This window comes from Eubalaena glacialis, chromosome 2 (genome assembly GCF_028564815.1).
Source record: "Eubalaena glacialis isolate mEubGla1 chromosome 2, mEubGla1.1.hap2.+ XY, whole genome shotgun sequence".
Taxonomy (NCBI): Eukaryota; Metazoa; Chordata; class Mammalia; order Artiodactyla; family Balaenidae; genus Eubalaena; species Eubalaena glacialis.
Genome location: NC_083717.1, coordinates 51,802,143 through 51,816,835, shown reverse-complemented (window position 1 = coordinate 51,816,835; position 14,693 = coordinate 51,802,143). Strand labels below are relative to the sequence as shown.

The window sequence follows — 14,693 nt, the reverse complement described above, 5'->3', positions numbered from 1 at the left end:
ACATGAGAAAACTGAGGCTCTGAGAAGAGAAATTCACAGGCATTTGAACTTCCTATTTCTTCCTATCCCCACTACCCCCCCCATCATGACAGAGGTTCCCCAACATTGAGTCATATCCCAGCTGCCCCATTGACCATTTGTGTGACCCTGATAATCACAATGCTTATTTCTCCCTGGCATTATGGCCCCACCTGTAGAATGTGGTTAATAACAGCCACGTCAAAGGGTAATGGTGAGGCCTTTGCTTCTTGCCTTCTTATTTCCTGCTTTCAGATGCATGTGTTGATGCTCACCACTTCCTACAGACAAAGCAAGAAGGAAGTGGGAACCATGCTCATCTACTACATCCTTGGGATCCAGGAGAAAATTATTTATCTTTGCTGCCATTACATTTTCATCCATAAAGTGGAATTCTTTTCTCATGGTATTTGTGTGAGAAATGGTCAACGTTTTAAGAATTTATAACTTTTAAGGCAATAACTTATTAAGTCATCTTGCGCAAATTGTTAGTATTTCTAGCTAACTTTCCCTATTTTATAATGAGAGAGAATATTTTTTCCCTTACAAGTTTATTGCAAGGATTAAGTAGTTTATTTGTGTATATTATGGTATACAAATGCACCTTACTTGAAAAAACAAAGGCAATATGTTTAAGTATATTAAATGTGGAAAGACATTGGAATTTTTAACAAGATTCAATTTTTAAAAAATACTGCATTCAATAGTTAAAGAAAGCAAATGATAAAGATATTCTTGAAGTGTGAGACTACAACACCTGTCCCCAACTCTCTCTAACTCCAGACTCATTCCCTTTTAACTATTTCTGTTCTTAGTTCTTCTGATCGTTTCCTTCATATCATTAAAAAACTGTTCTTATACCAATATTTTTTATATATCATGATTAGATATAGCAATTGATTTACTGCTATGATGGTTAAGGATTTACCTCACTTTTATAACATTCCTATTCCAATATGAGAAATTTTTACTTCCTTTATTGTTTACCTTTGTGAATTCAAAAAATATATGTATTTCTTTTTTTATCAAACATAGATGATTTCTTTAGATTCTTCACTTTGGAAGATGAGGGTAATTGTCCTCTACACTTTTCTTCATCTTTTTTTTTTTTTTTGCTTTCCATCTCTTCTCTTTTGTTTTCTATTCTTTCATTTTTTCATTATTAAGGGCAATAACTTTTACAGTTGGTTCTGGAGCCAGAATGATTTATTCTGGCATTTCTTTCTGGTTGATTTGAACAGTTAAAAACCAGGAAGTCAGAAAGAGAAAAACAAATATTGTATATTAACGTGTATATGTGGAATCTAGAAAAATGGTACAGATGAACTGGTTTGCAAGGCAGAAATAGAGACACAGATGTAGAGAACAAATGTATGGACACCAAGGGGGGAAAGTGGTGGGGGTGTGGTGGTGGTGGTGGGATGAATTGGGAGATTGGGATTGACATATATACACTAATATGTATAAAATAGATAACTAATAGGAACCTGCTGTATAAAAAAATAAATAAATAAAATTCAAAAATTTACAAAACAAAACAAAACAAAACAAATCTCACAGTGTTTACATTATGATGAGTATGTAAAAGTTGTTCTCTGCAGAGCCAAGCACATATTATGATTATATTTCCTTCTTGTATGACATTTAAAAAAAGTGTTTCTGTTTACCTTGGGTACTAGGACTCCCAGTTTCTCTCTGATGGTGCCTAACACATGTGCTCACACATCCAAGCATCCACACTCATTGCTTCCAAGGCAAGCTGGTCGGTTTCATCCCTGGACCAGGGTCAAGTCTTGGTGTAGGAGCCATGCACAGGGACCAACCAATTGTCTGGCTACTCTTGTGAATGTAGTCAACTTGCTCACCCTGCATTTTGCTTCTAAGTACACTGAACTCCTGATGGCCACCTCCTACATTTATATGAATGTTTTCATATCAATCTTTAATCTATTTTGGAATTAATTTTAGTATGTATTATGAGTCTGTATTAGTTAGCTATTGCTGGATGACAAATTATACACCACCAAAAAACTTAAAGCCTTAAAAAACTAATTATAATTTATTTTCTCTTGGTTTTTGTGGGTCATGGATTCAGCCAGGGCACAGTGGGGATGGCTTTTTTCTGCTCACATGTTTGGGGCAGACTCTTAAGGCTGGGGGCAGAAATCATCTGAAAGCTTGACTGAGGCTGGAGAATCTGCTTCCAAAGTGGCTCCCTCACATGGCTAGTCATTTAGTTCTGGCATATTGGTTTCCTTTTCATGGGCATTTCCACAGGGCTGCTTGAGTGTCCTCATGCCACTGGTTTCCACCAAAGTAAATAATCTGAGAGAAAGACAGGCAGAGGTGCATTCTTTTTATGACCTACCCCCAGAAATCACAGAGCATCACTCCTAACACACTCTAATCATTAGAAGCAAGTCCTCTACACTTTCTAAGCAGAAGAGTTAGGTTCCACCTGTTGAAGGGAAGAGGGTCATAATTAACAGAAATATTTTAAAACCATCATAGAATCTAATGTAGGTTTTGCCCAAGTTTCTAGACAGCCATCCAGTCCCACATATTGAATATTCTATCATCACACCAATTTCAGCCATCACCATTTGCATTTACTAAATCAAATATAGATTTGTGTCTATCCTGTTTTTCAGCCTTTACTTGCATTATGTTTTAGCCTAGCCTTGTATACCAGACAAGGTGCTTTCCTTGAGCAAAGGAAGGACTAGGAGAGAAAGGGCTCTGGAATCTTGAGGGGAAATGCTAAAAGAAGGGAAAGACATGGAAGAAGGGAAAGGTGTGCTGCAGAACAATGAAAAATATGTTGCTTTTCTCAATTGTCCTCGAGCAAGAAGAGTTGGTTGGGATGAAGCTCTGAGCTCAAGTCTAGCACTAAAGGCCCTTATCCTGCTCATTCAGACATGGGGGCTGCAAGGGCTGCCTCCCGGTCAGATGGTGCCTCTGGTGACCTTCAGAAGGACACGAGGATGGAGTTGTATTTTCAACAATGGGGACACTTGAAGGCCACGGACACTCAGCTCCAAGGCAGGCTGAGACCTCAGGGGCACAGTCTGGAGGAGGGGAAGAGCCAAGATGTTGGGAAAGGGTAAGGGCTAGAAATACCTTAGTACAACCCTGACTGAACAAGTAACAGCTAGACTGAAAAATCAGTGTTCAAAGCAGTAGTAACTTGGGCTTGTTCAGCAATATCAGAACAGGGACCTGATTGGGTGAGCAGGAATGGAGGGCAGCAGGAATTCCCAGACAGGGCCATTCCTAGAGTCAGGCAGGAATGGCCTCATGCAGCCGGGGCACCCATTCATAGTGAACTGACACTGCCAGAATTTCTGGAACCAGGGAGGGGTCTGGAGACCCCACAAGGAGAGGTTGGCAGTATTCACTCAGGGGATCGGGATGCTAGCCAAGAAGCTGAAATTTGGGATCCAAGCTCAACAGGGAAAGAGTAAAATATAAATCAGAAAAACCAGGTCTTTGGAGTAAGCAGGGAGCTGGGGCCTGCTGTGGGAAGACAGGACTGATGCTGCACGCCCCCTGCTGGAGAGGATGTGGCATCTCACTTGCTCCCAGGAAGGAAGGTTGTTTGCCTCAAAAGGAAGTGAATTTAGTAAGAGGCGGTTGTCATGTGGAATCCCTCTCTCTCCTCACCACCCCACCAATGCCTAGTGATATCTAGGGCACAGGGCCTCCTTCCACCTACACACAGATCAAGTTTACACGTGAGTCTTGACACCCGGACCCATCAATTACCAGCTCAAGAAAGCTCTGAGTGGGGGGATTAAGGAGGGTCACGTTAGGCCTAAGTGCCTGCAGTCCTCTTTGTGCTCTGCCCAGTCTGTGTCTTTGGCCCTCTATTTCTAAGTTTGGCAGTTGAACATGGTGTCTCTTGGCAGAATCTGTGCTGCTTTTGGGACTGTCTTGCTTTCATTAACAATAGTAGTGGTCATGAGGATGGAGACCAGCATCCAAACAGGGAGTATCCGAGAGGCCAGGAGAGTCAATATAACCGACTTGATGGGGGTCAGTTCCAGACAACATGATCAGAAAAGGTCACTGCCCACCAGAAAGGGGCAGTTCACAAAAAGCAGTGGACAAGCTGAAAAGTTCAGGATCTTTCTCATCCGTGAGCGCAACAAACTGTTTTGATCCCCAGACAAAAAAGAGGGCTTCCCTTACATCAGATTCAGACTGCCATTGTCACCTGTAGGGCTTTTGCCTGCTTGTTTGTTTGCTTTTTATCCCCCCGCCCCAGCCCTCCTCCATCTGTGAAATGAGATTAAGCCCTGCCCTTCCACAAAATTAAGACCAGGAAATTTGTGTGTTAAGATGAAATGAGATCATAGCAAATAGCAATGATTTCCTTTTTTAAGCTATTTTTTTTTATTGTGGGAAAATGTACATAACATAAAATTTACCATTTAAACCATTTGAAGTGTACAGTTCAGTGGCTTCAAGTACATTTTCATTGTTGTGCAGCCATCACCACCATCCATCTTCAGAGCTTTTTCATCTTCCCGAACTGAAACTTTGTACCCATTAAACACTAACTCCTTGCTCCCGCTCCCGCCAGCCCCTAGTAACCACCATTCTCTCTTCTGTTTCTATGAATGTGACTACTCTAGGTACTTCATATAAGTGGAATCATACAGTATTTGTCTTTTTGTGACTGACTTATTTCACTTAGTTTAATGTCTTCCTTCAGATATACACCCAGAAGTGGAATTGCTGGATCATGTGGTAGTACCATGGAATTTTTTTTTCTATACTGTTTTTCATAGTGGCTGCACCAATTTAGATTCTCTCCAACAGTGCACAAGAGTTCCTTCTTCTCCACATCCTTGCCAACACTTGTTGTCTCTTGTTTTTTTTGGTAATAGACATCCTAAAAGGTATGAGGTGATATCTCATTGTGGTTTTTATTCACATTTCCATGATGATTAGTGATCTTGAACACCTTTTCATGTACTTGTTGGCCATTTGTATGACATTTTCTTTAGAAAAATGTCTATTCAGGTTCTTTTCCCATTTTTAAACTGGATTATTATTATTTTTTCTAATGAATTGTATGGATTTCCTATATATTTTGGATACTAACTCCTTATCAGATATATGGTCTGTAAATATTTTTTCCCATACTGTAGGTAGCCTTTTCATTTTGTTGATGGTTTCCTTTGCTATGCAGAAACTTTTAGATTTGATATAGTCCCATTTGTTGATTTTTGCTTTGTTTCTTGCACTTTTATTGTCATCTAAGAAATTGTTACAAAGACCAATGTCAAGGAGATTTTTCCCTTTGTTTTCTTCTACACATTTTACAGTTTCAAGTTTTACATTTGTCTTTAATCTATTTCAAGTTTTTGTGTTTTTTTTTGTGAGTGGTGTAAGATGGGGTCCAAGTTCTTTTTTTTTTTTTTGCATATGGGTATCTAGTTTTCCCACCACCATTTATTAAAATGACTATCCTTTTTCCTTGAGTATTCTTGGCTCCCTTGTCAAATATTAGTTGATTGTATATGCATGGGTTTATTTCTGGCCTCTATTAGCCATTTATCTAATGATTAACATTCAGGTTTTTGCAGTTTTTTGCTCTTAATAACGTGGTGTGATGAGCATTCTTGTACACATGCCAGTTTGCCTGTGGTAGTTAACCAGAGTGGAATAGCAGAGTTCTAGGGTGTGTACGTTTTAAACTTGACTGCAGTTTGCCTACTTGTTCTTCAAAGTGGCCGTGCCAATTTACACCCCCACCCATGGGCAGGAGAGTGTCCTCTCCAATCCTTGATATTTCCAAGCTCTTTAGTTTTGGACAGGCTGGAAGATGAAATGGCATCTTGCTGTTGTTTCAGTTTGCGTGTCCCTGTGGACTAATGCATTTGAGTGTCATCTATCTGATAGGTTGATGACTATTACTTCAGGCGGACTCCAATAGCAGAATTGTTGCTGCAGGGCAGTGGGGCTGCTACTCCCTGGCTTTCAGTGGCAGGCCTTTGAGGTGGCTCTTTGGCCAACAAACCTGCACCAAAAAGCTCACCATGATATCTTGTGCCACCAGAAGATGCTGCTGAACTTTCAGTTGGCTGAGGCTGCTGTCAAAGGAGAGGAAAAAAGACCCAAACCTGGCCATGAGCAGGACGTATGTGGAGGCTTCCAGGAACTTTAGATGCCCAGCAGTGAGTGGCAGCCCCTGGAGCAGTGGAGGGTGGGGTCGACAGAGCAGGAAATGATTCCACCAGCCACACCCCAGGGAAACATAGAGCAGCAAGTTTGCAGTAGTGAGAGCGCTAGGCTTTATTGAGAATCAGTGACACAGTCCACTCCTAGGGTTGATTAAATGTCATGAAAGCTGGACAGTGCTCTCCTCTGGATTCCTTCTGATGACATGTAATCCTTGTGATGAATTTTAGATTCTGAGAGGCCCTCAGCAGAGTCTAATAGGAGTGCTGTAGCCCCTCTGCGTTGAGAAAACAGAAACAGGCAGGACAGGGAAGGAAGGGGAGAGACCTGAGAATGGTTACACTTCAGTTCATTCTGTTTTGTTTTGTTTTCTACAAGACGTTCCTCAGGAAGCTAAGGGAATCACCTTTCTTGCAGACCTCAGTTATATCCTGGTGGGAAAAGAATGAACTCACTCTGTTGCCAGAAGACTTGGGTTTGAGTCCGGCCTTTGCCATTTTGTGCCCGTTTCCTAACCTGTAACACCGGGCTAATGTTCCTTCCTGCCTGCCTTGGAGGGCTCTTGTTTGTAGTGAGCAGCACCAGGCCGGAAGTCAGAACCACAAATTCTAGCTCTTGTTTTGACAGAAACTCACTGGGTAACTTAGTAAGCTCCTTAAGCTCTCTCTCCCTCAGTTTCCCAGTCTGTAAGAGGGTGTGATCTCGCCTGTTCCACTGGCTTCCGTGAGAATAAAGACGACAGGGGGTGTGAAGGGTTTGCATAAACACTGCGCTTTGGAGGTAGCATCCGGCGCAAAGTTGCGCACGTTGTGCATGAAAGTGCCCACCCACAAACAGCCAAAACTGGTTTTACTTTAGATGCAGAGAGAATGTGCTTTTACGGGTGAACTCGGTTGGCTAGGACGATTTCTGGCCTGTCTTCTTGGGAAGCTGAGCAGCAGGATCAGAGAGGGTTTCGAAAATGGGGACAAACTCTGAAGACCAGCCAGGTGTCTTCCCGGGTCCTCTGCTCCAGACGGCTCCCTTGCGCCACCTGGTGTCCAGTCCCCGCCACTGCCCAGAAACCACGTGTAAGAAAGTGCTTGCAACCTAACTACGCACCCTGGTTTAGACCCACACTAGCCAATAGAGAAGGGGGAGGCGGGGCAGGGGAAAGCGAGAGTCCAATCACCTCCCGTTTTCCGAGGAGAAGGCGGGGCTTGGGATTTACCACGTTGGGTTTGTCCGCAGCGCTAATTACTTTTTCCAAAGACTGGAGGGCTCACTCCGGCTGGCGCCGCCGTCTCGCGCGCTCCTATTCCGCCGCGACTGTCCGGGGGGGGCTGCTCCTCCCAAGTACCATGTGTGACGGCGCCCTGCTGCCTCCTCTCGTCCTGCCCTTGCTGCTGCTGCTGGTTTGGGGACTGGACCCGGGCACAGGTAGCGCTCCCTCTCCCACTGCCTCTTCTTCGCCTGTGCCTCTCGCGGCCACCTTCCTCCTGCCCTCCGGAGGCATCCTGGCGGCCTCCGCCTGCCCGCGCGGCCCGGCTCCGGCGGCGAACCGCTGGCAGCTCCGGGGTCGAGGGGGCGCGGGCCGGGGCCGCAGGACTGGGCTCCGGGCGGTTGCCGGGAGGCCGCGCCGCCGCCGGTTCTCCGGACGCCGATGCCGCGGCCGCGTCCCCGGAGGTGGTCGGGCGGCCGCGCCGGAGACCGTTCCGGGGGTGGCGCGGGGCACGGGCGGAGGCTCTGGCTGGCATGGAGGTGCTGGGGCGAGAGAATGGAAGAGCGCGCCGGCTCGGGGCCGCGCTGTCTCCGAGCTGGCGCTGGATGCCCAGTGCTGGACCCCGCGCCCGGCGGGCCGGAGGGCGGGCCCCGCCGCGCTGACGCGTCTCCTTTCTCCCCGCAGCTGTCGGCGACGCGGCGGCCGACGTGGAGGTGGTGCTCCCGCGGCGGGTGCTCCCCGAAGACGTGCACCTGCCGCCGCTGCCCGGCGCTCCAGGGCCCCGCAGGCGCCGGCGCCCCCGCGCGCCCCCAGCCGTCCCGCGCGCCCGGCCCGGCGAGCGCGCCCTGCTGCTGCACCTGCCGGCCTTTGGGCGCGATCTGTACTTGCAGCTGCGCCGCGACCTGCGCTTCCTGTCCGGCGGCTTCGAGGTGGAGGAGGCCGGCGCAGCCGGGCGCCGCGGACGCCCCACAGAGCTGTGCTTCTACTCTGGCAGCGTGCTCGGCTACCCCGGCTCCCTCGTCTCGCTTAGCGCCTGCGGCGCCGCCGGCGGCCTGGTACTGCCCGCTCCCCCTCCGGGTCTGCCTGGCGATCTGTCGCGGCGCCGAGGGTGGGGGTGAGGGGTGGTCCCCGGGGAGGACTGAGATTGGGGTGGGGCCTCCGGCGTGCTCTGCCGGTGGCGGGAGAGAGCCCCCCCAACCTTCCAGAGGGTCTATGAGCAGAGAGCAAGAAAGGCGAAGCGACCTATTTTATCCAGTGCCTTCCACTGGCCGTCCTAAGCCTCAGAGGTGCGCCAGGCCAGCGCCGATATGGGGTTGCATAGCGAGATACGCCGCAGCCCGCCCAGGGAGCACATGTTCAGCAGAGATGAAATCCGTCAAGCCCCTCGACTGAGAGGTGCGCTTGACCCAGGTGTAGAGAGAACGCTATTTGCATCTGCACAGGTGTGTATGTGTGCGTGTCATGGGGAACACCTATCTATATGTGTACAGCTCACCTATTCTTGGATGTGGGGATGGAGCATTGACCTCCTTTCTGTCCTTTTGAGTCTTTATGTACCCAGAAAAGGATATTTGGAGGGGTCCCCCGACAGGCCACTAACCTACTCTTCTTAGTTGAAACGTGAGAAGCAGGAGAGGGAGGGTGTCTCTAATATTTTTACCTTACACTGCAAGCAGACATTTGTCTGGCACTCGCCCTCAGCCAGGCCTGAGGAATGCTTACATTGGTGATGAGCAATGTCATCCCCAGAAGCTCCCTCGATGTGGCAGTAATTCCTCCGCCACCCCACCCTGCTGCATTTGCGGCACCCGTGGCAGTGCTCCGAGGGGCGGAGGAAGTTCTTGTGCGCCTCTACCCTGCCTGCGCTCACACTGGCTCACTTGGCTACCCTGATGCCCAGACAAACACTTCCCAGCTTCTCCATCGTGCCCCCATAGAGCGCAGATGGCTGGCAGATGGGCTGCCCCCACCCGTCAGAGCCTGGGATGGGCTCAGAGAATGTTCCTCTATTTTCTGGGGAAGTGGTTTCTGATATTCTTTTGTGTCTGTCCTTCCCTGGCACAAGAAACTGCTTCCCCCACCTCCACCTTATCTTGCTCCACTGTCTAGAATTCTCTAGCTCTTATCCACGTAGTGTGCAACAAGTTGGCACGAATCTGCAACAAAGCCAGAAACCCTGAGGGTCCAAGTCTTTATATGAGACTTCTGCTCTTTTTCCAGCAGTGTAGGGGAACTTGGGGAGTAATTCCCAAGACTTGGCCTTCACCAGTTTCCCTTTTAGGATTTTTTGAGTCCTCATCAGAATGTGATCTCCTTTTGCTGGGCTGGGAGAAATTGGCTTCTTTGGTTAAACAAGGAAAATGGACCGTGGAGGGGGCCTAGTAGGAGCTAATGTGGAACAGGGGTGGGGAATGTGGGCTATGGGTGAGGAGGCTTAAGTAGGGGTGAAAAAGGCTCAGGTCACCGAAGGACTTGGGTCAAGGCTGTATCATGTTCTGGGAGGGACTGGAAGGCCCACATCATTTTTCCTGTTTTTGCCAAAGTGTTTAAAGTTTAGGTCACATCACTGTACTGAACATGGAAACATCTGAATCCCATTTGCTGCGGTTTAGTGAGTTTCTGTGGAGGTCAGAGTTTATACTTCTTGGTGTAAAGTTTCCAGCAAGGCGCTATCTGTGAAGGAGCTGAGGGTGGAAATCTGGATAACATTGATTTAAAATCCTCGGAGTGAGTGCTGGGCCCTCTCACAGATGGCATATGAGCAGGGAGAGTTCCCTTCTGTCCTCCAGGTTTTCAGGAAGACTGTCCTTCCCTTTGGCACCATGTGAGGGCGCTGTGCTTTAGATAAAGGAACGAGGCCAAGAGGCTGAGTTCAGTGTGTGCCAGCTGCGGAGGGACCTCTAAGACTTTAGATTTTAAATTTCTGCTTGAGCAGACACTTCTGTTGTTTAGTCTGCCTTGATCATCCCATTTGTGTAAGCTGGACATTGGACATTTCTTCCTAAGTATACCCTATAGAGAAAGGGCAGAAGGCCAGGAGGCCAGAGACAGCAGGTGATTTGGAATGGACCTCTTGGTGGTAAGGTGGTCCTGCCTTTCTAGAAAAGAAAGCAACAGGAACATAGGCTAACCAGGTTTGCATCGCACTCCACCTCACTTTGATTTTGGTTCCCCAATGTGCTTGAGACAGTTCAGCTGGGCGGTAGTGTAGTGTTAGTCCTTCTGGACCACGGTGGAAGCACCATAGAGATGTGGCATGTGTGTTGTGTGTTTTTGAGGACTGGCTCAACCACGAGGTGTAGGGGAGGAGTGATGCCCAGTAGATGAGTTTTGGTGCCCACAGTTGGGAGCATTCCAAAGCCTCCTTGTGTCTAAAGAATCATGTAGAGCAGGGGTTGGCAAACTTTTTCTGTAAAGGACCAAGTAGTAAACATTTTAGGCTTTGCAGGCCATATGGTCTCTGTCACAACTACTCAACACTGCCCTTTTAGTGCAAGAGCAGCCATAGAAGGTAAAGAAACAGATGGACCTGGCTGTGTTCAATAAAACTTTATTCCGATGTTGAGTATGAATTAAATCCTGCTGCATCTCACATCTCCAGAATGGCTTAGTGAGGAGTGTTGCCTGCGGGGCAGGGCATGCAGGCTCTGTTCCCTGTGCTGTCTGTCTCCAGAGACATTTGGTACCTGTTTAAAGGAGATGCATGATTAGATCATTACTTAATTGTTTATGGGTCAGGGGAAGTAAATCTCATGCTCCATTTTGCTCCCTCCCCACGCCCCGCTTTTGACAGGGGGCAGAGGGGCGGGTCTGTGGCATTTACCCTGTATCTTATCTTGAAAAGCTGTGCAACCTGCACTTTTTGGATCTTCAGAGACCGTGGGCTCAGGTATTAACTGTTTTATGTTTATGCATCTTCATTTTATTTACATTTCAGAGAGTCCTCAGACATAACATAGGTTTTTGGAAGAGTTTCTGTAACCGTATAACTTCAAAGCGATGAACTTTGGGCATATGAGGAAGGTATTTTTCCTCCCAGAGGATTTATGTGAGTTTGGATCAGCTGCCTCGTGTGAATGGGACCAGATCATGGAAGGCCAGCAGAATTCGAAGAAACTTCAGGTTAAAGTTCACCAGAGCAGGCAGTGGAGGTGGAACTTCGGAGATAGAGTGAGTGTCAGTCTCTGAAAAGACTCTCTATGCTGCTTGTCTGAAATGAGTGGTTGGAGGGGCTGTTTTCATCCCCACACGTGAGGAGAGGTGGACAGAGAGGAGGGGTCTGGTCTGCTGAGCAGTGGCCACTCTTCCTTCATGAATACTGAGCTCAGGGGAGTCCACCGCCCAGAGTCTGTCCACCCCTTCTTGGCCGAGGCCGCGGCCTGCAGGGGTGCACTATGGGTGAGATGTTGGGACCAGAGAGGACAGCCAGGAGCTCTGGGCTGTGGCCCATTTTCCAGGCCACCCTGGAGGGACAGAAGGTCAGGGATAGTCCCAGCGTGCCTTCTCTGGAGTCACAGCCATGCTCCGCAGGAGGCTGGCTTGTGGTCTGTCTCACCCAGGCTGCTCACTGGCATCCTGATGGCCCAGCTGCCCTGGCTCTGTCTGGTGCCTGACCGCAGCGCAGGGGGCCCTTGTGGTAGTCCTTCACCTGTGCTGCTCCCTACAGTCTTAGTTCCCATAGTTCTTCTTCCCAGTCTGTTCGGGAGCTTTTGTAAGAATGCTCACCTTTCCCATAGGGGAAGAAGTGTAGTCTAGGTAAGAACACGGGGGCTGAGTCCAGCCAGGCAGTGAGCAGGTGGCTTAGAAGAGTTGGGGGACTGCGTTCTCAAGAGGGCAGCCTGACTTCAACGATGAAGGAGCTGGTTTGGGAGGTTGCTGCCTTTCCCTTTAGAGCTACCCAACTCACTTTTCCTTGACCCAAAATTGCCCAGCTTTTTAATGCAACATCACTTGATCACTGACAGCTGAGTAGGAATTGGTCTTGGCAAAAAGTATATGATGTGGAGACCATTTGAAAGGGAGCAAATAGACCAAACCACGTTATCCTGCATCATTATATTGATACAGGTGTGGGGAAGGCACATAGTCCTTAGTCATTCAACAATTAATATTACTGAAGAATTTATCATGCATAGCATAAATATATTTGGAAAATGCAAAGTATATTTTTTAAAGCTTTGTAAAAAGAATTGAGTGGATGTTAAGGAAAGTAGGAAGGGAACAACAGTTGTGAAATTTGGGGTGTGGAAGAATTAAAGGGGAGAACTTGGAGCAGAGAATTCTAAGGCCTCCCACCGCCTCCTCTGGAAGGACGTTCACTCTGCCTCACGGTGACTTTCTATACCCATCGCTCATGGGCATCAGGTTGCCCATGACTGTCACCTAGGATACTTAACCCTACCTCATTATTTACCTAGGGTACCTAACTAGATTTTCCCACCTGAACTTTTATTTAGTCGGCAACATTTTAAAAAAGAAAAAGAAATACAAGATGGGATGATGAACTGAAGACGTCTTCTTAGACTGATTGCATTCTTGGAGCTTATTTCCTGAACTCTGAGGTGCTGCAGCTGCCTGACCTTGGATGTGTGCAACAGGAGATGTTTTTGCAGCCAGTATGTCTGAGGGAACCACTCGGAGTCAGCGGTTAACCTTTCCCCGTGCACACTTCTGCACATGGGCACACAGATGCACCGTCACGCTCCTGTTCTTTAGCAAGTGAGACTGCACAGCCGTTCCGGGCTGTGATCGTGAGCAAGTTGCTTACCTCCTTTGAACCTCCCTGTCTGCAGCCATACAAGGGTAAATAACATTGGCTTTGTGTGGCTGTTGAGAGAATGAAGTAAGATAAAGTCCAAAATCATTTAGTGAGAGCCTGGCACATTAAGGCATTGAAAACACATTTCTTCTCTTGCCCCATAGGCCATTCCCAGGCTTTTCCAGTTATAAATCAAGCAATCAGTCAACATAGTTGACTAAATGAACAGATCATTATCACACAGCTGCCATGTGTAGGACCCGCTGGTAGGCTCCCAATGAGCCTCAAAGAGAAATACGATGTGGGCCCTGTCTCGGAAGGCAGTCCGGGTTCGCAGGGGAAGGAAGGTGTGCTGGAGCCTGCAGGGTGGCTGGTGGGGAGAGCAGGGGGTGGCTCTGGGGTCTGGTGGGGTGGGGCAGGTCCTTCGGGTAGAGCTGAAGGGAGTGGGCCTCAGGTTCTAGGTGGGAGGAGTGATGGCAAAGCCTCCCAGCCAGGTCCTTCCCGAGGTAAGGGGCCCACGAGCCGACTGTGGGATGGAGATGGGTGACGAACTGAATGGACAGGTGTCTGGATTAGATGAGGCGGGGCCCTGGGTGCCAACTTAAGGCATTTATAATTTATCCTGGACCAGTAGTTCTCAACCTTGAGCTGGCATTAGTGTTCCCTGCGGGATTTGTTACACTGATTGCTGGGCCCCACCTCCTGGGTTTCTGATCCAGTCCGTCTGGGGGTGGGCCTGAGAACTTGAGTTTCTGACAGGTACCCAGTTGCTGCTGCTGCTGTTGTTCTGGGACCATTTTGAGGATCACTGGCCTAGAGGCAATGGGGGGGCATTTCTAGCTACTGACCGGGGAGGAGCCCCTGGTCGGAGAAGTGTGGGGAGGACTGAAGCAGGAGAGCATTTGGAGGGGTGAGGTGATGGGTCTCAAGCCTTGGATGGTGGAAATGGAAAGGAAGGAAGACTACATGAGAGGGGGTCTGAAGGAGGAGCTGACAGTCTGTGACTCTTATCTAGTGATGGGAAAGGGGGAGTCTGGCTTTGGAACGAAGACCAAGAATCTGTGTTCAGGCCTTTGACATTTGCAGAGGCAGCAGCAGGATTTTGAAAAGGGGGCTCTGGATGGCACTCTGGGAGGGGCAGGGGCACTCCCCGTGGAGGTTGGGAAGCCCCTCACGCCTATGCCGGGTTGAGGATGCTCCTTCCCTGGGACAGGTTCGAGCCCCCCAAACTCTGCTGAGGCCCCCCAGAAAGTCAGAGGCAGGTGCAGGAGGGCCTGCAATCACAGGATTGTTTTTCCTTCCTGAGAGCAGACTTGCTCTGCCTCTCCAACCACCTACGGTCACCTGTCCACGGGGAGAAGGTCTAAGACCTGGTCCAGTGAACCCGGGAGCCGCAGTCTCCTGAAGAGGAGAGGCTTGGAGGGCTCCCTGGGCACTGAAATCCCAGTGTGGCCTTTGTAGGATGGTGAGGTCAGCAGTCACGAGGCAGGTCCCCTCAAACGAAGGACAGAGCATCAGATGGCTCCA

General features: G+C 48.5%; 1 protein-coding gene across 3 annotated transcripts in view; it reads left to right on the top strand.

Moving 5' to 3' along the window:
* Positions 1–7,467: 7,467 nt before the first annotated feature.
* The window catches only part of ADAMTS17 (ADAM metallopeptidase with thrombospondin type 1 motif 17), a 364,035-nt gene continuing 356,809 nt past the window's right edge, over positions 7,468–14,693 (top strand). For all 3 annotated transcript variants that reach the window (XR_009699355.1, XM_061179999.1, XM_061179998.1), the window contains exons 1-2: positions 7,468–7,626; positions 8,093–8,463. Coding sequence is in view for 2 of the 3 variants with exons in the window: in XM_061179999.1 (XP_061035982.1) it covers positions 7,548–7,626; positions 8,093–8,463 (450 nt within the window). In the remaining variant the exon portion in view is untranslated. The remainder of the gene's footprint in view (positions 7,627–8,092; positions 8,464–14,693) is intronic.